Raw genomic sequence first — 27,878 nt, 5'->3', positions numbered from 1 at the left:
TTTTAATTTTAAAGCTGGAAAAATAATGGAGAACAAAACAGAAGACCAGTACTAGACAAGAAAGTTAAAGAAAATCTTTGAAGATATAAAGAACATAAAACTGGACTATCTATCAATTTAAAAAGAGACTGGAATAAGTAATCCAAAACTCCAGACATAAAGAGAGATCTTTCCCTGAGTCCTCTGAGCCCAGCCAACAGAACAAAGGTAAACACTGAAAAGAACATCGGGATAAGTTACTTTATAACTGCATTTCAAGTATCTGTGTTTTCAAAATTCTATACCCTCAATAACTCTTGGCCCCAGACTATAATGTACTTGTAGACCTATGACCCTCAAACTTTTGACTGCATCAAATCACCAGGAAGGCTTATTAAATAACAAATTGCTGGGATCCATCCACAGAGTTTCTGATTTGGTACATCTAGAGTGCAGATCAAGACTCTGCATATCTAAGAAGTTCCTATATGATGCTGCTGGTCCAGAGACAATACTCTGAACTAATCAAGAGCAAAGCCAGAAGAAAACAGATCACCTTCTCCCCTGGCTGGTGTATAAGTCAGTGGATTGAGTGGTGGCCAGTGAACCAAAGGGTCGCAAGCATGATTCCCAGTCAGGACACATTCGTGGGTTTCAAGCCAGGTCCCCAGTAGTGGGCAGGCGGGAGGTAACCACACAATGATCTTTCTCTCCCTCTCTCCCTCCCTTCCCCTCTCTTAAAATAAAATAAATAAAATCTTAAAAAAAAAAAAGAAGTAAAGAAAATAGATTATCTTCTATAGAAAAGCCCTAGTGTGAGAACTGGGATCAAAAAAAGAAGTGCATAGTTTGAGGTAACTCTTTACCTTTATATTAATTCTACTCAAGGCTCAATGTATGAAAGCAGCAAAACTCAGAGTAAACCCTCTTTACTTTAGCAACTATGGTTATCCCAAATGTGTCTGCCTTCTTCATGCCCACAGATGTTCCACTAGGATAGCCTGTCTTCTGATGCATCTCCCTGTTCACTATACAAAGCCCTGCAATAGGCATTCCCATTTAAGGGAAAACAGTGCTATACAACTCTAGAGGTTGCACATGCCACCTAAATCTACTAATCATCTCAGTTCTTCAGCCATGTATCCATAATCATAAAACAACCAAGGATCACTACATATTTGAGCAAAATCAACCCTTCAAAAGCTGAGTTTTTGAATCAACTAAGAGACAAAGCATGAAAATTTTAGCTATAATTGAAGAAAAATATATAAATATCAAAAACCTGATCAATGTAAAAAATTATAATGAATAAAAATGGCTAAGAGCAGAAAATCAGTGCTCAATTCTACCTTTTATACTAATAAAAGTGTTAGTCAAAGTGCCAGTGCAAAAGATTAAGTAGAAAAATTAAAAGTATTTAGAAACTTTCATAAAAATTTGATAATGATTTTAATAGAAACCTTAACAAAATCTAATTGTTAAACTAAATCTAATAATTAAAAATATAAGTTTTTGTTTCAAGTCTTTGCTTGTTACTTTCTCATAATTCTAGTAATTCATTTCTATTGTATTTTATAAGAGTATCAATCCAAAAATCATTAAAAAAGAAAAACTGGTCTCTCACTATAGAGATACACTGTAATAAAAGTCAGTACACAGTATCAAAAGATTAATAAATCAAGAAATAAGAACTGCAAGAACTAGAGGGAGGGTATGGGTGGAGGTGGAAGAGGGTATGGGAATAAATGATAAAGAAATAAAATTTTAAAAATATTTAAATTTTAAAAAATTTTAAAAAGAATTGTAACAAATGAAAAACATAAACTGCTCAAAATTATTCCCTTCTGCCAGTGGACCTGGGGGTGGTAGAAGGAATTACATTACAGCTCTTCTCATGTCTACTTCCTCCGTAGCTATGAACTTCTTAGGTGCAGAAATGAGGAGTAATTTTATTTCCCCTGCAACTAACAAACTGCCAAACATATGAATCATTTATTATATGTTCTGAAGTAAATTAATACCAAAACCTTAAATGAATGAATGCAATATTTAAAAAATCATTAAAAACAAAACAAAAATTTAGTTTTGACAGCTATGTTGAAAGGCAATATAATGTAGAACATAAGAACTGGAGTTAGCCTGGATTCTTTCTTTGTCATTGTCACTCACTACCTGTGTGGATTAAGTTTTAGGGTCCTCATCTATAAAACAGACCATCTACCCTGACGGGGACAGTATGAAGACTGAATGAGGTAATGCATACAGAAGGCTTAGCACAGTGCTTGTTCCAGAAGTAATACATGTTACCTGTTATTTTTCTCTAAAACTTAAAATCTGGGGGGTAATTACAAAACTATTCAACTTTACTTACAGATAATCCATTTTTCCATTGCATCCAAAGACAGATATTCACAAGGCATCTTAAAAAGAGAAAATATAAATTTGTGATTAAAAGAAATTCTTTATTAAAAAAACCAACACCCATACTGAATGACTCTCCTCTGATTCCTAAGAAATCTCACTAGTCAACTATTGGCTCAAATAGCACAACAAATTTGAAAAGTTGGATAAAAGTTTCATAACCTATATTTAAACCTGCAGTCCAAAAAGGACAATGAGAGTGGTGTTTCTTTCAAATGTACAACAGCTTAAAACCTCTCTTTAAAAAGTACTGTTGTTAAATCTTATTCAATCTGATGAATGACAGCTTCCAAATCTCTCAAGTCTATTTCAGAGTTTGCAGTATTCCAAAAGATAAATTTTAGTCAAGTTAAAAAAGATTGATGTATGCCCTGGCTGGTATAGCTCAGTGGATTGAGTGTGGGCCTGTGAACCAAAGCATCACTGGTTCAATTCCCAAGCACATGCCTGGGTTGCAGGCCAGGTCCCCAGCAGTGGGGCATGAGAGGCAACCACACATTGATGTTTCATTCCCTCTCTTTCTCCCTCCCTTCCCCTCTCTCTAAAGATAAATAAAATCTTTAAAAAAAAGATTTATGTATAATGGATGCTCACTGTCTCACCCAAATCAGGAACTATGTGTGCATAACCCCTATATTCATATACACAGAGAAAAGATTGAAAAGAAATATAACAGCATATAATAACAATTTTCTCTACTTGGTAAGATATGGGGTTAATTTTTGTTTTCATTCTTTATAAATGTCTGCACTTTCCAAATTTTCTACCATAGAGAAAACAACAAACTTATAAACTTTAAAAGAAAGTACTCACCCCTACTATTTGTATTAACTTAGCATCAAAATCCAGAAATAAAAACACTGAATAGTTTGTATTACTTAACTAATAAGCATTTTACAATTAACTTCACTGATAAGTTAATATTAATTAGGATTTTGCAGTATCACTTTAACTGATTTTTTAATCAATTTTACTATTTTCATTCATAAAAGGGAAAAATAGAATCATACAGTGTCAGACTGTGCAGGATTAAGCATTGTACTGGGTGCACTGATGAGACTCAGTAACTGGGCGTTTCTCCACTGGTCGGCTGAAAGATTCCTTCGAGGATATACCATCTGAAGAGAAATTAGTGCATCTGAAAGAGACTAATGAAAATAGGGAAAAAGAAAATTGAGGAATAAAAATTTATTTTTCCTTCTCCATTTAAATTCCAATTACAACCGCTGTACATCTCTAACTGTACCATCTTAAAACCACAGAGCCTAATTATAACTATGTTTCTTTCTCTGAGGTCCATCCCAGTGACCCTCTTCTAGATTGTTTTTAAGTCTCATGAAAACTACATAGATTCTGCATTCCTGGGCAAGAGTTTAGCTCATGAAATCATGTTAATTTTTTAAAGGTCAAAATGTTTGGCAATTTTAGGATCTTTATTTCAAAGGCATAGAAAGCCTAGTGTCATCCTTTTGTGTATGACTTTCTACTCTGACAGTTCTCACTGAAAGAAAAAGACATTAAGGTTATACAAATAAGTGCTAATAGAGCTCAACATATTTCATATTTCTCGCAGAATGCCTTATAAAAATAACCCACTGAACTCCATCTTAATAAATTACTTAACTTCTATTTGCCACTTGGTCTGTTAACTACAGCTTTATCATTGAGGTATTTAATTTTTCATCTCATCTGCTTCTTGCTTGCTTTTAACTGTCTTCTTCTATTCATCTCTGCTTCTTAAAAATTCTATACAATGATTCTGTAATCAGGCTGCACATAAATTGCCAGGGAGTTTGTTCAGAAACAGAATATAGAGATTCACCTACAATTTCATGAAAAAGAATTTAAGGGACCAGAACCCAGGAATCTGTATTATTATTACACTTCGCCAAGTGATTTGGAATAGGTTTTGAAAATTAAATTAATTAAAATAAAATTAATTTATTTTTAATAAATCCTAGCAAATACACGGTACTCTGAGATATGGAGCATCAGAAATATCAAGATTAGAAAATAACTGATCTAATCCAAATGGTCAATTCTCCTTCGGTAACTATGAATAGTCTAGTACATGTTAATGACTATGGAGAACTTAAAAAAAAAGATCCAATAGCCTTTGAGGAAATTTCCATCAACTTAGTGGGAAAAGAACAAAAACTGGTGCTAACTATATGTCAAAAAAAAGGGCACAGATTCATACAAAATTATCTATTACTAAAAATTCTATTATCATCCAAAGAGAATAATGAACCAAGATACTAATATACTGGGATTTCATTCTGGTTTTACCACTATTGCTGACAAATGGTTCCTCATGTCACTTCTCTAGTCTTCAATTTCCTTATTTATAAATAATATGGATGTATAAGCTAACTACAAATTTCCTTGAAATGTTTAGGAACAATGGTTCTTTGAATTAGCACTACTGCAAAGAAGTCATAATGGCAAGATTCCTTAGAACCAAAATTATTTCATTAAAACCTATTTTTTAATACATCATAAAGGAGAGACATTCCAAATTATTTCCACAAAACTCCTACAATTTTTTTCTCTTAAGAGCCTATATTATAATAATATACCTAAAATTTATAAAATACTATATTATCTAAATACTTTTAATGAAGTAACTAATTTAATCCTCATAATAATCATAGAAGTAGGTACTATTATTAGTCCATTTTTACAGGTAAAAAAACTGACATACAGTGAAGTTGGTTAAATAACTTGTCCAGCACTGCACAGTTAGCAATCGGCAGAACAGGGATTAGCACTCAGGCAGTCTGGTGTAGCAGGAGTCATTCTCAAAATACTAAACTGCACTACCTCTACACCCTATATTAAATCTAAAAACTATAATGGATCAATATATTACTGAAATTCTATACGCTATTCAAACTCTAACTAATTAGTGTTCTGGTTCACAATTAGATAAAACTATGCATAGTTATTATTCATATAATTTTTTCCCTAAAAGTTTAACATTAACTTTCCACACTTAGCCTGCATCACATGATTATAAAGCACATCAGAAAACCCACTCTTATTGCCCTGACCAGTGCAGCTCAGGTAGTGAGGCATCATCCCACAAAGCAAAACGTTGCCAGTTCAATTCCTGGTCAGGGCACACACCTAGGTTGTGGGTTCAGTCACTGGTCGGGCACATACGAGAGGCAACCAAACAGTGTTTCTCTCTCACATCCATGTTTATCTCCCTCTCCTTTCCTCTCTTTAAAAATAAATTTTAAAAATCTTTTAAAAATTATTTAAAATCTTTATTTAAAAAATAAAAATCAGCTTTTACCTTACTATGGGGCACAAATTCTTCCATCATCTTCTTTAAAGGGTTTTCATAATCCACAATCATCTGACCAAGGCGTGGATATTCTCGGTCACTTAAAATAGACATATCAAATTTCACTGAGCAGTAAGCCATCAAATTGAGAATTTCACAAAGATTTTTATAATGCAGGTCTACCTTGCTCCATGGGTCATTTCATGAGCATAGTTATACAATCCAATGATTGCCTTCCTTTCTTCAATTCGAGACAGCAGTATCATTAGTGTTGTATAGGTTATGATCAAATCTAAGTAGTTCTTTGTTAAATCAAAGTTTACAGTCTGGAAAAAAAAAACATCAAGTTTAACTCCTTCCTATTTTGCCAACTTTTAATCATATACATGCACACACACACACAAATCTTCATGGAAGTTACTATAAGCTAATAACTTTCTATAGTTATTTTATCCCCATTTCTGAAATTCTAATTCCTTTCACCAACAACATGTCTAAAATTAGGGAGTTACAAATACAGTTTTGTGCTTGTGACACAATTTTATGGATGAAAACAAGTTTATTATTGCCCTATGTAAAAGAATAACCAAAACAAGAGTAAGAAACACTGGAGCCCCAGCTGGTGTAGCTCAGTGGACTCAGTGCAGGCCTGCAAACCAAAGGGTCACCACTTCGATCCCCAGTCATGGCAAGTGCCTGGGTTGCAGGCCAGGTTCCCAGTACGGGGTGTGCCAGAAGCAACCAAGCACTGATGTTTCTTTCCCTCTCTCCCTCCCTCTCTCTCTAAAAATAAATAAAATCTTTTTAAAAATACATAAAATGTTTTTTTTTTAATTAGAGCCAGTTTTAGTAAGCAAGAAAAGGAGTATTAAGTAAACGAAAAAGTTAGCCATTAAGTCAATGGAGATGTTTTTCACTTTGACTTCCTATATTTATGAATTGTCTCACTGAGAAAGATTCTATCAAGAAAGACTTTTACAGAGAAAATCATTATGCACTTAACTTTGCTTAACTGAACCTACTAAAATACTAAAATGAACAATACTTCTCAGTAAGTACAAGACTCATATGCAGTGATTCAAATAAACAAGGTAAAAAGGAAATACATTTTAACTCCTTATCTTACAAACACAGTACAAAAGAAGCCAAGTAACCAATGCTAAAACTTTATATACGAGTTGTATACATTTTCTCTAAAGAACAGGATTTGGTCCCCTTAGTATACTAGAAATAAAGAAGAAAAATGGAAAGTATTCTGAAAATACTACTTACAATATCAAAGAAGACTTGGCAAACATCAATAGTATTGAGCAATTCACAAACATGGTCCTGAAAATAAAAGTTTATTTTAATCTTTTACCTATATAAATAATGTGAAATTCAGAAATACACACAAATAATATATATTTGAAAACTTAGTTCTAGAAAAATTTTAATTTATTATCTACAAATGACAAAGCGATTTGCAAATTAACAAATGTTAAATCACCCTCTGAAATGTTAAATTTTATGTATTAAAATACATACCTTGAATTCCATAACATCTACAAATGTGAAGTAATATAATGCCAGATTTTTCAGAATCTCTGATTTTTCTTTCTGTAGCTGTGCAAGCTGTTGCTGTAAAAACAAAATCAGAATGCACTATTTACCAAGAACAAAAATATTTCATTTTACTACAAACTATTTTCTTCTATAATTGCTATGTGAAAACACACGCTTTTAGAACAATATTTCTAGATGATTAAGGCTTTTTTAAAAAACCAAAATACTTGAGACAGCAACTGCTAACAGTGATCAGCAACTGACAGTGTGAGGCTAAAAAACGAACCAAAGCAGATTAGTACCAAACTGCACTACTATTAAGGAAAATTGTAAAATGTTAGGAAAAATAATTATTAAATGAACTTTAAAAAAAAATTAAAAACCACTCATGAGCATGGTCACATTACTAGAAGTGGAAGAAAAGAAGGTGAAAAACATTATAACTTACACTACAAAAAACAATGTTTTATAAATTTGTAACTTACCAAAAAGAACATCCAGGCAAAGCCACGTTACGCATGCAAAATAAAATGTAGATACAAACATAAAATACAGTAAAGGTTCCCTGACCAGATCCACACGACACAATAATACATTAAACAAAAGCAAAAACCACAATAACAAAAAAAGAAATGAGGAAGAAGCAAAACTAGAGTTAAGACACTGATAAACATATGAAAGAGGAAAATGTGAATACGAAAGACAAATATTAGTTCAATCAGTTGTATTATTAAATTTACAAGTCCTAAGTTTTCTTTTTAAAACAACCATTACCAGTAATATGATTTGTGAAAGAATCCAGTCATATTTAATGCCCTCTATCATAAGATTGCTGGAAGTCCAATAAAATATTTAGAACCTTGATATTGAGTGCAGTCTACAGAAGAACAACTTCCATATCATGTAGGCACTTGTTAGAAAAGTGGAATCTCGGGCCCACCTCAAAACTACAGAATCAGAATCTGCTTTTTAACAAAATACTGAGGTGATCTGAATGCACATTAAAGGTCTAAGAATCACTAGTCTAGTTGAATAAGAAAAAATGAGAAAGTGGTTCAAACTTGCTATCAGAAACCCTCACAGTTTTGAGGTCCTCCTATTATTCTTTGTATACTTACACAAGGGATTGGGGTAAGAAGTGCCTCTATATATAATTGCATTAAACTATTATATAAGCAAGAGTATTTAAAGCAGTGAACATAATATCAGAAGAGTAAAAAAAACAAACACAACTATAAAAAGGCTATTTAAAACAGAAGCACAGCAGTCTGGTAGATCCAACTATTGCAGGGTAAATTACCCTAAATACTGAAGTCCCCAAAGCAATTTTAAAAATTAATTATGTCTAGAAAACATGGATAAATGAAGTATTTCATTTCACAAATGCCAAATGAATGAAGGTATATACTTATAGTGATATGTAACTGTTTTCAGCTTTACCTATGAATAGCTGACTTTATTTTGCACAATGTTTCAAAATAATTCTATGTTTTGTGTACATTTTTAGTTATTACCATCACAACATCAAAGCTACTTATTTTAAAATGATTCTATTCCATCTGATTATACTACCTTTACCTTGTTCAACAACATCAAACATTTACGATTGATGTCTTATTCCCTTTTCTTCCTTTTCAGTATTTTAAATTTGAGTTTTGAAAATATAACAGGTGAAAGTAGTCTCATAATAATAGGATAAGAGGCACAACTATAATTTGGTTGCTGCTGAGCTTCATTATTAATAGTGCCTCCTTTCAATTTCTAATGTGGACAAAAATAACACGTTCGCCATCATACTTATTATGGGTCTTAATGATCTTTTATACAAACATTCATTTCACATTTCACATATTCAGAACTTAATGCCCATAGAGTTGAAAGAATCTTCTCCAAGTTTTATAACTACTTAATTACAGAGCCAGGATTAGAAATCTCTTCTTACTCCTAAAAAATATTCTTTCTACCATTCCACTTGCCTAGCACCTCCCTTGTTAATCAAGTCTCATTACGGTCTAAATTTCTCAGTCAACTTTATTTCCCCCAAAACCATATGTAACTAGCCTCTACAGTGGCTAAATAATGTACTGAACTAACAGATATCTGAATTCAAAATAATCACACAAGTTTTCAAAGCCCTATACAATTTGGCCCTAATCTATCTTTCCAATCTAAATTTCCCCTACATGCATTCACACACAATACACAGTAGTCAAAACAATTCACTACATTATATACATATTTCATGTTTTCTTAATGTTTCCTCAAATGAGGTGTCCTAATTCCACTTATCTATTGTATATCCAAATCCCACTACTCCTAAACCACTTAGTTTAAACGTTAACTGCATTTTCAGGAAACAGCCCTGATTGAACCTCTTCCCTGTTCAATGTTATTTATACTGTATCTCCCTCTTCAAAATGTGTATCATTTCTAATAGTATCACCTTCTAATTTATATCACTGCTATGTCTAACATGTAAGACAGTGTACCAAATGATTTTTTAATCTACACAACCTCTATCACACAGCTCTGCACATAAAGAAGTACCCAATACAAACAATCAGATGAGTGATCAGGACAAATTTAGAAGACTTTTACACGTCAGTGTCAGATGACATGTTTTGGTAGGTAATGCTAGAAAGCCTACCTCCTTTTTATGTTACCACAGCAAAAAGACTTAACCCCTCAGAACCTAGTATCCTCATCATCAAAATGGGAGCTGATGTGTACAGTTAGCAAACATAATGTACATGAGGACTTCTAACAGTGCCTGGCAACCAGAAGCTGTTCATTAAATAGTAGGTGAATAACAAATAAGGCTCACAGACCACTTCTTCAAAATAAGCAAAAATAAAGGTTTTTTAATTCATCTGAACACAACTAATATTTGCTAAACATGCATTCTTTGCCAGGTTATTATTCCAAAGATTCTGGAAGTATCTCACATGATCCTCCCAACATCTCTATAAGACAATTACAATTATGTCCCCTCTTTAATGAAAATAAATTTAATAAAGCTCTGCATGAAAGAATTTAACTATGACAACAAGCAGTGTCTTTAACTCTCTTAGGCCTCAACTGCAAAAAAAAAATAAAATTAAAAAAAAAACTACATTTTAGTTCTTAAAATGGAGTAAAAACTACCAAAAAGTATTGAATTTTAGGTTCAGCATCCATAACAAGGTTTTATTAATTCATCATCTCATTGTCTTATAATAAATAAAAATCAGGACCCTGGCTGGCATGGCTCAGTGGATTGAGTACCAGACTGAGAGGCAAAGGGTCACCAGTTCGACTCCCAGTCAGGACACGTGCCTGGGTTGCAGGCCAGGTCTCCAGTGGGGGTCAGTGAGATGCAACCACACACTGATGTTTCTCTCCCTCTCTTTCTCTTCCCCTCTAAAAATAAACAAAATCTTTAAAAAAATAAAAATAAAAATCAGGAAATGGCGTAAGAACATAGATCAGTAGTAAATTGATATTATAGGACAGTACATCAGAAAAGCACAATTTCAAGAGGAACTGATTCTATTCTCTTTAATACCATATCATGAATACACAGATGAAGTATATTAACAATATATATATGTGCAATACTTTAATTAAAATTTCTAACTATAACCCTGGCTCGTGTGGCTCAGTGGACTGAGCAATGGCCTGAAAACCAAAAGATCACCGGTTCGAGTTCCAGTCAGGGCACATGCCTGAGTTTCAGGCCAGGTGCCCAGCTGGCAATGTGTGAGAAGCAACCGATCGATGCATCTCTCACATATCAATGTTTCCTCCTCTTTTTCCCTCCCTTCCCATCTTTCCAAAAATAAATACAATTTTTTAAATAAAATTTCTAACTATGGATCATTATTCTTAACATTCAAGTAAAATGTGTAAAAACTTAATCAGGATAAACATTAGCCATGAAGACTACAAAATAAGGTCATTATCTTTGTATGTAAAAATCTTGGTAATTAATCTTTGTTCAATTAAAAAACAAAGTGATAAACAAAATATAAACACAGGCATGGACATGTGGAACAGATTGGCAGCTGTTAGAGAGGAGCGGTGAGAGGGGGACTCATTGAAAGAAGGTGAAGGGATTAGCCAAAGTACATACATGTGTAACTCATAGATACGAAGAAGGCCAGAGGGAAGGGGTTTGGGGAATGTGTCAAGGCAGGCAAAGAATGGAGGGAGGGGTGAATGAGGACATCTGTATTAGTGTCAACAATAAAAATAAAAGGGGGGAAAAATATTTTCCATACCAAAATAAGTATCTAGAAATAAGTACTAGCTTTCATTCTTTCAAAGTACTAGCAAATTACAATAAGAAATCAATGCCTACAAAAGCCAACTCACTGATTTTCAACAGGAAAAATATGTAGCTTTAGTTTTTTTATTCATACATTTAAATTATCTTCTTTCATTATCAACACTGCTTATGCATAATAAATTATTTTCTTCATCTAAATTATGCTATTTGCTCCTTTTAATAAACAACTGAGTGCAGAGTTTGGTTTCAGGGAACACTCTGTTCTATTTCTTAGTATGATATTCTAAACCAGACATTTTTAAAAATAAAAGACCTTTTTTGAAGAGCTGTATGGCTACCACCACAGTCATCAACTCTCATCTGGACTATTACAGTATCCTCCTAATTAGTCTCTATACTTCTGCTCTTGCCTCTTCACTCTTCTCCACACAGCAGCAGGAGAGTAGCATTTTAAAGCAATATATTAACTCAAAAATTTATTCCAGTGATGGTTATGTAAGATGTTAAAACCGGGTGAAGAGAATATGGCAGCTCTATACTATTTTTGCAAACCTTCTTGGTCTAATATTATTTCAGTGGTTCTTTAGGTTCAGCATCCATAATAAGGTTTTCTTAATTCATCATCTCATTGTCTTATAAGTAAATGAAAATCAGGGTCCTGATTTTTATTTACTGTAAGACAGAAAAAGTCCAATGGTTTCCCATCACACTCAGAATAAAACACAAAGTCCTTACCAGAATAAAATCTTAAGAGGACTCCTGCCTATCTCTAAGACCTAGTCTCCTCTAAGACCCAGCCTCACTCAGTATTGGTCTGCAGTGTTCATCAAATTCACCAAGCTTGCACCCACCCCAGAGCCTTTGCACTTGTATTCTTTCTCATGTCTGGGATGCTATTCTCTCCTTCTGCACATAGCTCACTCCCTCACTTCACTTCTCTTCAGTAAAGTCACTGTTGAACACTCTAATCTAAAATAATCTCCACACCCTCACCAGTCTAACACCTTGACCTGCCTTCTATTTCTTCCTACCACTTCTCTCCAAATGAAAATAAGTATCCCTTTTAGCCGTTTGTCTAACATCCCAACTTGAATTTTAATTCCATGGGAGCAAGATTTGTACTACTTCCAGCTATATCTCCAGCATCTAGAATATTGGTACACGGCAATGCACAAGAAAGGGAAAGAGGAAGGGGAAGGGAAGGAAGGAAGAAAGAAAGGAAGGAAGGAAATCAAGCCTCAAGTTTCTCAACATAAAACTCATAGAGGCAATTATCAAATTGCGCTGATTATAAATGAACTCAACTAAGATATCAAATCATGTCTCAAATGAATTTATGCATCCTAACACAAAGTAGTGATTTAATCCCTTGAACAAATCCCAAAAACTGGACAAAATATTTCATTATGACCTTCCAATAGAGAAAAGCATGAAAGAAAGAAATGAGGAACTACAAAGGATGACGTATTTATATCAAATATAAGCAAATTTCCAAGGATTGCCTGAAAATCCAAATTAACACAAAGATTAGTAATTTTTAAAAAGGTTCACAGGACATTGTAGAACTTTTCTTTTATCACATACAAATGACTCTACTGGCAGTATTTTAGAAATGCATCTTTCTGAGCAAAGGATAATACATTTTAGGAAAAGTTATCCTAACACTTACCTAGAAAATAAGTATTACTTTAAGATTTGTTACTTCATAGATACAGAGAATAGACTAACAGCTGTCAGAGGGGAAGGGGTTGGGTGCTGGGTGGGAAGGGTTAAGGGATTAAGCAAAGAAAGACTCCTGGACACAAACAAAAAGTATGGTGATTACCAGAGGGGTGGGGATGGGGAGAGAGAGAAGAGGGTAAAGGGGGAGTAAATGGTGATGGAAGGAGACTTGACTTTGGGTGGTGAACAAACAACACAATATGTATTGTGTACATACGCTGTATCACAGAATTGCCTATCTCAAGCCTATATAATTTAAAAATCAATTTTATTGATTTTATATAATTTTCATATAATTTTATTAATCAATGTCACCACAATAAATTCAATGTAAAAATAAATAAATAAAAAGATCTGTTGAATTTAATCTGCATAACTAATTTTCAAGGTACATTTTTCATTGTGGTAAAATATACATTAACAAATGTCTACCATTTTAACCATTTTTAAGTGTGCTTAGCTCACACTTAAAAATGCATTCGAATTGTTGTGCAACCATCACCCTCATCCATATCCAGAACTTTTTTCATCTTCCCAATCAAGGTATATTTTTATCTTCATTTTCCAGATACAGAAACAGACCAAAAGAGGGCATGATGCCAATCAGGGGAAACCAGATTTCAAAATTCAAAACATCTCTTCAATACACTTCAACATTCAAGTTGCCATACACTGACACAAACGAATTAGGAACAAGCAAAGCTAAAGCTCTTCTGTTTTCAGGAAACACTTGTATTTAATCCTAACTTCATCAGTTTCACAAATTGAAGCTTTTAAGAACTTCTCTAATTCAACCTCTTCATTTTATACATCCAAGTGCTCTTTTTCAAGTTTACGTTGCTGATCACCTGTTTAATAAAGGAAAGCAGAGAACAGAAGAGTTTTCTATTTTAAAAAACAGGCAAAAACAAGTAGAGACTATATCCTTGTCCTTTTTTGATAGGACTTTATTGATCCTCCTATCAAAAACTGAGTATATTCCTACCCTTACAATCTCAGCTGGCATGTGACCTGCTTTAAGCAACAGAAAGCAGCAGAAGAGAGACAACTTCAGAGGCCTTAAGGCTTCAGCTTTTGCTCTTTCTGGAACACTTCTCTAAAGTGCCATTAGTGAAGAAGCATGAGATAGCATCTGACAAGGAAAGAGAGGCTCAGCATCCTGCTAACCCAGTCTGGTGCATCCCCAGCCAACCCACCAACTAAATGCAGCTGTTACCTAAAGCTAGTAAGACCAGTAGAGGAACTGTCCAGTTAAACCACAGAATGACAATGAATAAGTTGTTTTAAGCCCCCTGAGTTTTGGGATAGTATATTACGCAGCACTAGGTAACTGAAATAAAGATTAATCTAAAATTCAGTGATACAAATTAAAACAACCTCTATTTCACCACCTGAGCTCATTAACTTACATTAGGAAAAATTTGGAAGTTTAATATTTCAGGTCACAAGATGGTCAAATCAGCACAAAGTAATGAAACTAATTTTACCATTAGTACTAGAAAATCACTAATTATATGTCCTAGTATGGTGTGGTTGGTGAGGTGTAACACCTTTGTATAAAAGACATTACATTGTGTTAATGATAATACAACTAACCTAATATACTGGCACCATTTTCATATAAATGAAAATATAAATGATACTAGTACTTTTACACTAGAGTTTAATAATTAAAAAAAAAATCTCGCCCTGGCCAGGTTGCTCAGTAAGTTTGGAGCAGCACCACGTACACAGAAAAGTGGCAGGTTTGATTCCCTGTCAAGGCACATGCCAGAGTTGGTGGTTCGATCCCCCGAAGCAGTTCATATAGGAGGCAACCGATCCATGTTTCTCTCTCTCTCTCTCTCACTCTCCCCCCACCCCGCCCAATCAATAAACATATCCTCAGGTGAGGATTTTTTTAAAGCTTTCTAATATGTGATTACCTTGCTTTCATAACCTGAGTACACAGAAATAATCAGGCTTTTCTTACTGATTAGATGTCATCACTGTAATCAATAATTACACTGTTATTTATGTCGAGATAAACTCGAGTGCTATTGACATTGTAAGACATTGTAAGAGAAGCTGGGGGTAAAACCGTGAATAAAACTCTGACCTGCCCCTAAAGAAGCACATAGTCTAGTGACCATTGCATAAGTAGATATACAGGTAACTTACTTTTTTAAAAATAAATGTCCAGTTTTAGAAGCTGATAACACCACAACTAACTTCTATGTGCAAAGTTCAAAGATGATGAAAAACTACAACGATTTATTCCCACATGCCTGCTAAAACAAAGACCTTCACCAACTGGTAATAACATGAAAGAAGTTTAAAAAGCACACCCACACAGTAGTATGAGAAAGATAATAACAAAGATCAGAGCTTCTAAGGGTAGTGAGGACAGTGAGCAACACAGGAAGTTAAAGGAGGGCCTAGAATTGAGAGGGCACCCAGGGATTATTTTTGTTACATGATTATATGTTGACAGAATGGTGGCTCATGTTAAGCCTCCTCATTGCCAGGTCTTTAAACAAAATAAAGTTTATGCTTAAAGTGTCTTGGCTCCTTACTGGCCTTTTTGAACATATACGACTCTTGGGAAATTTGAAGACAAGGTAAAGTGGCATCGATGGGAGAATAATTTCCACTTACTACCTTTATACCTTCTTAATACCCTACTCTCATCAATTCTTTGAACTCACAGGACCTCCTTCCTATCCATTCATCCTACCATCTTTTTACTGTCACTCACCCTCTCATGTCTTACTTCCATTTTTACTCATTTTAAGATTAAATGGCCCATTATTCTATTACTCCCTTTGTCCCTCTCTCCATCCTAATTGTCTGACAAAATCCACAACAGGAGAAAGTATACACCTATGCTGAGTCAAAATCAACCTGAATTCATGATCATTAACAATAAATGAAGAGCAACATCCCTCCATTTTCACTGTCTATACACTTTCTCACTCCTTAATGACTATCCCACTCCTCCTTCTTAAAACACTCAGTAATTCCTCTTCAACTTGATTCTCAGCTTAATGCTGGTCTAAACTCTAGACATCTACAAATGTTCCTTAACTTATGATGGGGTTACATCAGGATGAACCAACCCATTCTAAGTTGGAAATATCTTAAGTTGAAAGTGCCTTTAGCCCTAACTGGTGTAGCTCACTTGGTTGGGCGTGGTGCCACAAACCAAAAGGTTGCCAGTTCAATTCCCGATTGGGGCTCATTCCTGGGTTGCAGTCCAGGTACCTAGTTGGGACTGTACAAGAGGCAACCAATTGATGTTTCTCTCTCACATGGATGTTTCTCTCCCTCTCTTTCTTCCTCCCTGTCCCTCTCTCTAAGAATGAAAAAATAAAATCTTTTTTAAAAAAGTGCCTTTCTATATCTAAGCTACTGCACATCATAGCTTAGCCTAGACTCCCCTTAACCATGCTCAAAACACATTAGCTTACAGTTGGGCAATTTTCCTTTTAAAAGTAATTAACTTCCTCCTCTTCTCACCAGAAAAAGGAGACACAGATGGGTGTTTTGCACACATGATCAGATATAAAAACACAAAATACTCTGTCCAAAAAACAATGGCAACACAATACACCGTACAGTACTGGCTCTTTAGCCCTGGGAGCTGCAGCTCGCTGCCAGTGTCCAGCATCACAAAAGAGTGTCTTATCACATATCACTAGCTCAGGAAAAGATCAATATTCAAAATTAGAAGTACAATTTCTAATGACTGCATATTGCTTTCATACCACTCACTGTAAAGGAGAAAAATCATCAGTTAAATCATTATAAGGATCATCTGTATACAACTGACTATTCAACGCCTCCCCTCAGATTTCTAGTACACCTCATATCTAGTATTGAGCTATTGTACCCCCAAACCCAAACCTGTTCTTGCTTTCTTACCCCTGTAAATCTTTATATTTGTTCAAGCCAAAGATCTTGGAATTTTATTTCTCCAAATAACCTCATTCCCTCTTATCTTCAAACATCTGTCCTAATGCCTCCTCCTCAGTAAGGCCTTCCCTGGGCATCTTAATAAATTAGCATCTCTCCACTATTATACTTGTTCATTTACCCTGCTTTTTTTCCCTTAAAACTCACCCCTAACTATATTCCAATTCTTTTTTATGACCTATCTGTCCAGCAGAAGGTAAGCTCTATAAGATTAATGACTTGATCTGTTTATTCACTGCTGGATCCCCATTCCCAGAATAGGACTTGTCTCATAAAAGGTATTGAGTAAATGTTTTAAATAAAAAACTGAATGATAAGTAGAGGGGGCTATAGAAACATACATGCAGCAATTAACCTAATGTGAAAGGGTTAGAAAAGGCTTCTCTGAAATAGTGGTATCTAAGGAAACACCTGAAAGGCAAATACAAGTTAGCCTAGAGAAAGAATATGGGAAGGAAAGACTGTTCCAGATACTAAAAACAGCATAAAGGCCCCAAGGCAAGAGAAAGCAGCTATGGCTATTTGTGCCGAGAAAGTATGTAATACTCTCCCAAAATAAAATATTCCTTAAAAAAAGGCAATTAGAAATATATATTTCCCCATCCTCTATGTATGTTCTATCCTATACTAGACAATGAGAACTCACACAGTGTATTACCCTATATCTATGTATTATTGTCCTCAAAAAACTGATGTATGTATTTAAAACATTTTTAGCCAAAATGAGTGCTAAAAAATTTTTTTTTTAAAAAAGTGTTTTTCAGATCTATTATTTACTCCATTGCAGTTTTTTTCCCTGTCTTTTATTTTGGATCTTGGCAAATAATTTTTGATCTTCATCAAAATAAAAAGCTTCTGCATGGCTAAATAAAGCATCAGCAAAATGAAAAGGGGACCAATCATATGGGAAAATGTATTTGCAAATGATACCTCGGACAAGGGTTTGATCTCCAAAATATATAAAGAACTCATACGACTCAACACCACAAAGACAAACAATCCAATTAGGAAATGGGCAAAGGACCTGAACAGACACTTCTCCAAGGACACAGAGAGGGCCCAGAGACATATGAAAGGATGCTTGGCATCACTAACCATCAGAGAGATGCAAATTAAAACCACATCGAGACATCAATTCACACCAGTCAGAAAAGCCACCATAAAGAAATCAACAAACAAGTGCTGGAGAGGTTGTGGAGAAAAGGGAACCCTAGTGCACTGTTGGTGGAAATGGAGACTGATGTAGCCACTGTGGAAAACAGTATGGAATTTCCTCATTAAACTAAAAATGGAACTGCCTTCTGACCCAGCAATTCCACTGCTGGGATTATACTTTAAGAATCCTGAAACATCAATTCAAAAGAACCTATGCACCCCAATGTTCATTGCAGCACAATTTACAATAGCCAAATGCTGGAAGCAACCTAAGTGCCCGTCAGTAAATTAGTGGATCAAGGAACTGTGGTACACTTACACAGTGAAATACTACACAGAAGAAAGAAAGAAGAAGCTCCTACCCTTCACAACAGCATGGATGGATCTGGAGAACATTATGTTAAGTGAAGTAAGTCAGGCAGTGAAAGACAAATACCATATGATATTGGTTCACCTGTAAGTGGAATCTAATCCACAAAACAAACAAGCAAGCAAAATATAACCAGAGACATGGAAATAAAGAACAAACTGACAGTAACCACAGGGGAGAGGGGAAGGATAAAGGGGGGAATAGGGGAAGGGTCATCAAGGAACATGTATAAAAGACACATGGACAAAGCCAAAGAGGGGTAGGATCAAAAGTGGGAGGTGGGGATGGGTGGGACAAGGGGGAGTGGTGGGGAAAAAATGGAGACAACTGTACTTGAACAATAAAAAAAAAAAGCAAAAAAAAACCCAAAACAACTTTTGATCTAACTAAAGGTAAAACCGAATCTCCTGTGAAAAATAAGATACCATGCTAAAAGGGTACCAAGTTAAAGTGCTAAAAGCCCCTTCAAAGAAATATATAAATATATATATAAAGAAATATATATATATTTCTATATCTTTTATGATCGCATTTATGAACAGGAATTATATGAATATTTATGATCACACACATATACAAATATAAGATCATATACATAGGATCTTATAATATTCATACATATAAATATAAAAGATCAACATCTGAATGTATTGGTAACATCTCTTGCTATTGTAAAAGGCATTACAATCACCATTTCAACCAAAGGGATTAGTTACAACTGTTTGAAATATAGCTAAAAAACTATCACTAGAGGCAAGATGTAACCAGCAAATTTGTAAAAAGGAAAGATGACTGCAAATGCCAGGAATGCATCTCCCTTGGGGGCTATGCTGTAAAACCCCAGTATAATGCTCACTGGCAGACTCTGCATGAAAACAGAAAACGTCGGTAAGCTGAAATGGTTATGATTATAGTTTAGTTTAGTTAAAAATACAGTCAAACAGCATAATAGTCTCCAGTTCCAAAAGACACACACCATATGATCTCATTTATAAGAAGAATCTAATGAACAAAATAAACTAATGAGCAAAATAGAATCAGAGACAATGGAAACATGGAACAGACTGACAGCGGCCAAAGGGGAGGTGGGAGGGGAATAATGGTGGAAAGGGAAGAGACTAGTCAAAGAACATCTATGAATGACCCATGGAAGACAGGGTGGGGACTGACTGTGGGAGTGGGAGATGGGCTGGGTGGAGGAAGGCAAAGGGGGAAAAATAGGGATAACTGTAACAGAGTAACAATAAATAAAAAGAATACAGTTAAACTTCAGTTCTCAAAAGTCTTGGTTCTCAACCAAATTCCTCATGGAGAAAATGTCTCACCTGTCTAACAAACTTCAGGTCTTGATTCTTGACCTGACAACACTTCATACCGATAACCCATTATGAACAGTCGATCACATGTTTCTCAGGCAATAAGGAGATTCAATTTTCAAACAAATTGCCTCTCGAACAGTTTTCCAGAACAAAGTAAGTTCAAGAACTGAGGTTCCACTATACATAGAAGATTCACAAAATTATCTGATTTTAAAACAGATGTGTTGCGATCATATGAACCAAAGAATGATGAAAGCTGAAACATACATTTATACATAAATTCTATACACAATTTCAGCAGATCCCCAAACTCCATGATGTCCCAGAGTGAAAGCTATCCATCAGGCTTACCCAAACTGTCCCGAGGAGAATTAGAAGACATGGTAATAGGATAGTGGGTGCCAGAAAAAAAAAATTTATACAAAGATGGTATAATTATTAAGCTGGATAAATTTAAGAATTCTATAAAGGCACATAACTGTACAGTAAGTCCTTACTTACCGTGGTCAATAGGTTCTGTAATTTTAAGCAAACTGATGTATAACAAAACCAATTTACCACAGGTTAGTTAACATAAACAAGAGTTAAGTTCTTAAGGCATTTCATCAACATTGTAACAAAATGACACTGAAGGAAATGACATTATTTGAGGACCTGTTGTGATTCCAGAAAATTATGTTGTACCTATGAAACAAATTTAACCACAAAGTAATTTTAGAATTCATTTCTCTTTAATATATTATAGTATACATTTATTTATAAATATATAAATATATTTTTTGCACTTACAAGAAAGTCCAAAGTGTGACAATGAATAACAATAAACACTCACATCTTTATTCTTATTATTAGAAACAATAAAAAAGTTTTTTTATTTTTAGAATCAGCATATAATTCAATCTCAGAACGTTTATGATTACAAAACCAAAAGAAATCATTAACAATCTTGACAACATAAGGGTATAAAATTACCAGGAGTGAGGGTATAAAAATAAAGAACTTCATTTTTTAAAAGTTTTAAAATGAAATAATCAATGATCCAAAAATATTAACAACAACAACAAAAAAACAACATCAGGAAAAGAGAAAAGGGTAAGTAATGGGAAGAAATGTAATGAGCTAAATCCTCATTTTCTTTCTTTTTTTTTATATCTGTTGATTTTGGTTATTTTTTAAAAGATTTTATTTATTTATTTTTAGAGAGGGAAGGGGGAGAGAGAGAGAGAGAGAGAGAGAGAGAAACATCAATGTGCGGTTGCTGGGGGTCATGGCCTGCAACCCAGGCATGTACCCTGACTGGGAATCGAACCTGCAACACTTTGGTTTGCAGCCCGCGCTCAATCCACTGAGCTACACCAGCCAGGGCTTAAATCCTCATTTTCTGTAGCAAAGAATAGATACTGTCTGAAGTTGGTAAATGAATATATATTCATTATAATAAGTATAATCCTTACAGTTCTGGAGGTAACCTCCAGAAATACTAAAAAACCAAAGATCTCTCTAAGGAATATGACTAGGGTGGGAAAGAGTGGTTAGGAGATACACTCACTTTGCATCCTAAATTATTTGATTCACTACCATGTATTCATGTTATTTTGGGGAAAATTAAAAAGAAAGGGAAATTTGAACAATTTCAGGTAGGTCATTAATGCTGATGCAATTCCCTGCCAGCACTTGACTTATTTCAAATACTTTTTAAATGTATCAAAGAAGGCTCACTTATATCTTCTAATGAGGGGTTCATTCCTTTACTTATTGTTTATTCAAGCTTGAATTAAAGACTATTTTATGTGGAAGAGTAATTAACTGAATGATGATAACTTTTTAAAGGAATACTGACACATTAGTTCTCATTGTATAAAAATTCTTTGAATTTTGGCAAGTTTAATATAGCAAGACCAAATACTTCTTTAAGTTTCCATTGGAGAAGGGTGTGTGTGTGTATGTATACAAGGGTAGGCAAAAGTAAGTTAACAGTCCATGAAACAGTTTGATCTTGTATTATTTATTAATTACTGTATTACTTTCCATATGAACTGTAAACCCACTTTTGCCCACTGTTTTGTGTGTGTGTGTATATATATATATATACACACACACACAAAACTCCCTGTCACATAATTTACAAGATGAATCCTTTCAAAACATAAGTATTATTTGCTGGCCTACAATATTCTAGACAACAAGGAATCAAAGATGAATGCATAGTCTAGGAAAACAGATGTGAGTGACCACAGAGAAAGTAAATTTTGTTGCATTCTATTTCCCCTAGTGGAGGCTGGAGGAAGGGAGAAGAGGAACAGCAACAAAGGGTAGATTAGGAGGCATGAAAAACAGTTCAGGCCCTGGTTGGCACAGCTCAGTAGATTGAGTGCTGGCCTTCAAATCAAAGGGTCACTGGTTTGATTCCCAGTTGGGGCACATGCATGGGTTGCAGGCCAGGTCCCCAGTGGTGGGGGGGGGGACCACAAAAGGCAACCACACACTGATGTTTCTCTCCCTCTAATTCTCCCTCCCTTTCCTTCTCTCTAAAAATAAATAAATAAAATCTTAAAAAAAAAAGAATAACAGTTTAGGATGCCATCGCATTTGTCCCAGAGACACAGACCTGAAGGGGATAAATTCAAGAGATATGATATTAAAACTGGCAAGCCCTAAATGACTACCCTGATGTTTTATAAAAGTCATATGGCTTTCTGATGGCTCAAAGCAGAGAACCCCCTCCAAAAAACAGAAAGAAACAAAAACCCTAAAATAATGAAGGATAATCATGTGTTCAATATTGGACACAAAATTTGCTACTAGGATGTGGAACTATCCAAAGTGTAGCTGGAATTTAGATCTGGAACACAGAAGACAGACAATAATATTTACTTAATTGAAACCATGGAAGTGAATGTTTTCATACAAATATACTGGCGGAGAAGGGAGAAGGTCATGTAGAAATCACAGTTAAAGGGCAGTTAGAAGAAAAGCCAGTAGATGAAAAAGTCAGAGAGGTAATATGAATAACGCTTTCCAGTTTTTCAAAAACAACTTGTCACACAAATTTGCTAAGTGCTTTAGGAGATATTAAACTGCTTTTTGAGATTAGTATTAGCACCATTTTAGAGATAGGGCAAAGAGGCCTTGAGGTGTTAAATGATTTGCCAAAAATCATTCAGCTCAGAAGTGGAAAGACCAGGCCTCAATTTTTGGATTACTGACTCCAAAGTCCATCATCCTCTTAACCAGTATATGACCACCATAAGGCAGCCATGACAAGATAAAGAATGCCCTGTTAGAGACTAACTCGGCAGGTTAGTTTCCTCATCCTTTCCTTCTAACTCCTAACTAAACCACAGTGCATGTATCAAGGGCCTATCTACAACCATCTCCAACACCACCAACCCACCCCAAATATGCATTAGGTTTTTAAGAAGCAAGGACTCATTCTGTTTTTACGTTACTTTTAGTAAAACATTAATGAGAAATATTTGTGTAGCTCTATTACAGAGTACAGTTATTTTTTAACTGATAACATAATAAAATGATTAAAAAGTGGTAAGTTTGAGTCATAACATAAGTCTAAGGCAACGTTTGAATAAATGACAGCTAGCTAAGTTAAGGCATATCAAGTTGGTTCATTCACTTACCAAGCATTTCTTAGGTGCCTCTTATGTGCCAAGCACTAGCGATAAAATGCAGTGTTTAAAAACAGACTCTAACACTATGTCCCTGAACCAACTTTACTGCCAATTGTAATAGTTTTAGAGTTGCTTTATTTTTTTTCTTTCCTTGAGTGACCTTGTGGGTTACTTAAATAAATAAAAATATAATTTACTATAGTACCTTATAATACTGTGTTCCTTGAGAGAAGAGATAATACCTATAACACAAAATATCCCTGTAAGTTTGAAAACTTAATTTTCAAATTGTTTCAATAATGGCCTGCACCTCAGCCAGAATCCTTAAATTACTCTTGTAGCATCACTCTCACTAACAATGCCTTCATCCTTAGGGAGCTCGGACCTGATTCAACACATACAGGACAGTAATTTGTACCATTTTCCCCTTACTTTGGGAATCATATCCAAAAATTTACACTAAAATATACAATAAGCAATATTCATAATGATGTTTTGTGCCAGATATTTTTATTGTTTCAAAAACTACTAGCTAGTCTTCCCAGAAAGATGGTAGATTAGATAAGCATGGCTCACCTTGCAAAAGCACATCAAAATTAAAACTAAAATAAAGAACCACCATCACTCAGAACTGTCAGAAATCAAGCTGAATGGAAGTCTGACAACAACAAAATTAAAGAAATCATATCCATCCATATTGGTAGGAGAGTCAGAGACACAAAACAGGCTGTTGCCATATCTGTGTGTGGTAGATAAAAATTCAGCAGGGATATCTTAGGAGCAAGGAGTCCTAGCCCCAAAAGAGGCCCCCCAGCCCAGGGTTCCTGGGCCAGGAAATTAAGTCCTCATAACTTCTGGCTACAAAAACCAACAAGGATTGAGTTGGTGGAAGAAACTTCTGGAGTTCCAAGCAGTTCCCTTTAAAGAATCCACACACACTTACTCTGACTCACTTCCATCTGAGCTCCAGCACCAGGGTAGCAGTTTGAAAGGCACCGGTGGCATACTGGGAGAACTGAAGTGTCTGGTATTAAGATGGGAGCTGGGGGACAGCTTTCTCCCAGACAGAAAAGGCGGAAAAGGTCATTGTCTCTTTGCTGAGCCCTCCCCACACAGAGCTACAGAGCCGGTGGGTGCCATATCTGAGACTCCATCAATATGGCTAACACTGTTTGCCCCACCCTGGAGATCCCCTGAGACTCCTTCCCACCCAACTGCCATGCTCACCCAAACTGCTAACTATGACATTACCATATGAACGGCTGGTCTTAGCTCATGTCTCACAATTTCCTAAATCCTCTCAAATAAGCCACAGCAGCCTCAGTAAGTCTCCAGCCCCAATACCTCATGCTAAGTAGCCCCAGGCCTGGCACTAGCAGCAGCCAGCCTGGATTCACAGCTTGGCTTCCCCTGGGAGTCTCCAAGCCCAGGACAAGTAGCAGCCACTTCAGACTGCTTTATAGCTCAGGCAGGGTGGCCCAGGGCAAAACACAGGTAGGGGCTGACCTTGGCCGGTGCCACCTGGGAAACCCCAGAGCCTGCACACCCAGTGGGCAGCTACGGACTACACTGGAGCACTGCCACCCTGCCCCTGATAGCTAATCCTCCACAGAGGGTGGAACTTGGTGGTCCGTGGTCACAGCCAGTCCTTATAGCTGACTGGCCCAGGCAAATATCTCCCATTGACCTGCCAACAGCAATCAAATATCAACGACAAGAGGAGGGTGTAATCAGCACACACAAAGGGCATCCAGTTTGGGTAATAGGGGAGGCTGTGCCACTGGACCCTGTAGGACACCTACTACATTAGGCCACACTACAAAGAAAATAAGTCATAGCAGCTTAGCTTTACCTGGGATCTCTAAGTCTGATACAGAGAAACAAACACAGAGAGGCTGCCAAGATGAGGAGATGAAGAAACATGGCCCAAATGAAAGAACAGATCAAAACTCCAGAAAGAGCACTAAACAAAATGGAGATAAGCAATCTATTAGATGCAGAGTTCAAAACACTGGTTATAAAGATTCTCAAAGAACTTAGTGAGGATTTCAACAGCATAAAAAAGACCCAGTCAAAAACAAAGAATACACTAACTGAAATAAAGAACAATTTATAGGAAAACAACACTGGAGTGGATGAATAGAGAATCCATCAATTATTTGGAACATATGGAAGCAAAGAATAACCAATCAGAACACAAAGAAGAAAAAAGAATCCAAAAAAATGAGGATAGTGTAAGCAGCCTCTGAGACAACTTCAAGCATTCCAACATTCACATTATAGGAGTGCCAGAAAAAGAGAGAATGAAAGAATGGAAATCTATTTGAAAAAATAATGAAAGAAAACTTCCCTAATCTGGTGAAGGAAATAGACATGCAAGTCCAGGAAACTCAGAGAGTCCCAAACAAGATGGATGCAAAGAGGCCCACTCCAAGACATATAATGAAAATGCCCAAGCTTAAAGATAAAGAGAGGATCTTAAAAGCAGCAAGAGAAAGCAGTCAGTTACCTACAGGGGAATGAATACCCTAAGACTGTCAATTGATTTCCCAAAAGAAACTTTGCAGGCTAGAAGAGACTGGCAAGAAATAACCAAAGGCATGAAAAGCAGGGATTTACAGCCAAGATTGTTCTACCCAGCGAAGCTATCATTTAGAATCAAAGGGCAGATACAGAGCTTCCCAGACAAGAAAAACACTAAAGGAGTTTATCATCACCAAACCATTGTTACATGAAATGTTAAAGGGACTTAAGAAAAAGAATATCAAAACTATGAACCATAAAATGGCAATAAATACATATCTATCAGCAACTGAAACTAAAAAACTAAGTAACCAAGAAGAAGAGAGACAGAATCATGGATATGGAGAGCATTTTGATGGTTGCCAGATGGGAGGGGGAAGGGGGAAATGGATATAGAGGTAAGGGGATTAAGAAATACAAATATGCAATTACAGAATAGTCATGAGGATATAAAGTACAGTATAGAAAATGGAGTAGCCAAACAACTTATACGTATGACCCAGGAACATAACAATGGGGTGGGGATTACCTGAGGGAGTGAAGGGTGCTGGTAGAAGGGGACAAAGGGGTAAAAATTAGGCCAATAGCATAATCAATGGAATATTTTTTTAATTAAAATAAACTTTTAGATGATAGAGGTAGCTTTACATCTAGAGGTAGCTTTCTACATCTAAAGCTACATCTAAAGGTAGCTTTTAGATATAGAAAGAGGGGGAAATTAAGCTTAAAATTTTTAAGAAAAAAGTTTCATAAAATAGTTTTAACATACACCTGAACAATAGCTTAAAATATCTTTTAAAATTTCTTGGGCAAAACTGTTTTTCCTTGTTAATAAAATACAGAGTTCCTTATCCCAGACTTCTCCTGAATCCAGAATTGGGAGGCACAAAAGTTTATATCTGGTCCCAAAGTGGCCTGAGCAGGACAGTAAAAGTGACTCTACACACAGTCCAACATCATCACTGTTGAGGCCACGTTAGGGAGCCATCCTGCTATCTGTCCGCAGTGCCCTCCTTAGTTGTACACCAGATATCCATGTGCTCACAGCTTCTGATGGGATTGAAAAGTACAGGAGCAGGAGCATTTACCAAATAAACAATCAAGAATTAACAACTTTGGCTGCAAAATACAAGCAGCCTTTCTGTAAGGATCTATTTTTTATAAACTTCAGGAAAAATTTTTACTGGATTTTTCACTGAAACCCTCTTTCTCTTTTCATGAAGAATGCCTTTTTTGAAATTGGGGACAAGTGGTGCTGGCATGACATGAATCAAAACAGAAGTAGGGCTAAACCAGTAATTTTCCCTGACCCCTGAGATAAAGTAAGCATACTCTGTGGCATATATTTATACAGTACTCAAAACCAGGAATAAGAAGGAAAAAACCTACTATGATATCAATACCATTTCCTCAGTGCAGTTAGTAGGCAGAAATCTGCAAGTTGCTATCAATCTCTGATGCTACCGTTATCACTAGTCCTTAAACCTCCATTAACTACACCTATGAGATTAAAAATAATAATAATAAAACTGTGCCCCTCATTTCTTATTTCCTAACCCAAGCTGGCTAGGAACTTCTCACAAGAATTCTGTCAGACCCAGATCAAAACAGAGATCACAAAACCTCACAAATACCCATGACACAGTACTTAAGCAGACAAAGATAACAGAATAGCATTTATTACATAGAATAGCTATAAGGGCCC

The 27,878-nt window shown here is 35.5% G+C and overlaps 1 protein-coding gene across 2 annotated transcripts in view; it reads right to left on the bottom strand.

Annotated features, from left to right (window-relative positions):
• NCKAP1 (NCK associated protein 1) overlaps positions 1–27,878 on the bottom strand; it is a 99,360-nt gene that overhangs the window by 54,499 nt on the left and 16,983 nt on the right. The window contains exons 3-8 of one of the 2 annotated variants that reach the window (XM_045846472.1): positions 7,220–7,306; positions 6,965–7,021; positions 5,876–6,018; positions 5,702–5,792; positions 3,411–3,548; positions 2,351–2,399 (exon numbers count right to left, since the gene is read on the bottom strand). In XM_045846472.1, the coding sequence (XP_045702428.1) occupies positions 2,351–2,399; positions 3,411–3,548; positions 5,702–5,792; positions 5,876–6,018; positions 6,965–7,021; positions 7,220–7,306 (565 nt within the window). Of the gene's footprint in view, positions 1–2,350; positions 2,400–3,410; positions 3,549–5,701; positions 5,793–5,875; positions 6,019–6,964; positions 7,022–7,219; positions 7,313–27,878 lie in introns of both variants that reach the window. The other variant, XM_045846382.1, reaches the window with a different exon arrangement.

This window comes from Phyllostomus hastatus, unplaced genomic scaffold, assembly GCF_019186645.2.
Source record: "Phyllostomus hastatus isolate PE091 unplaced genomic scaffold, TTU_PhHast_1.1 phas_contig_1, whole genome shotgun sequence".
NCBI lineage: Eukaryota > Metazoa > Chordata > Mammalia > Chiroptera > Phyllostomidae > Phyllostomus > Phyllostomus hastatus.
Note: the sequence above shows the minus strand (reverse complement) of the source record. Positions and strands in the feature narration are given on the sequence as shown.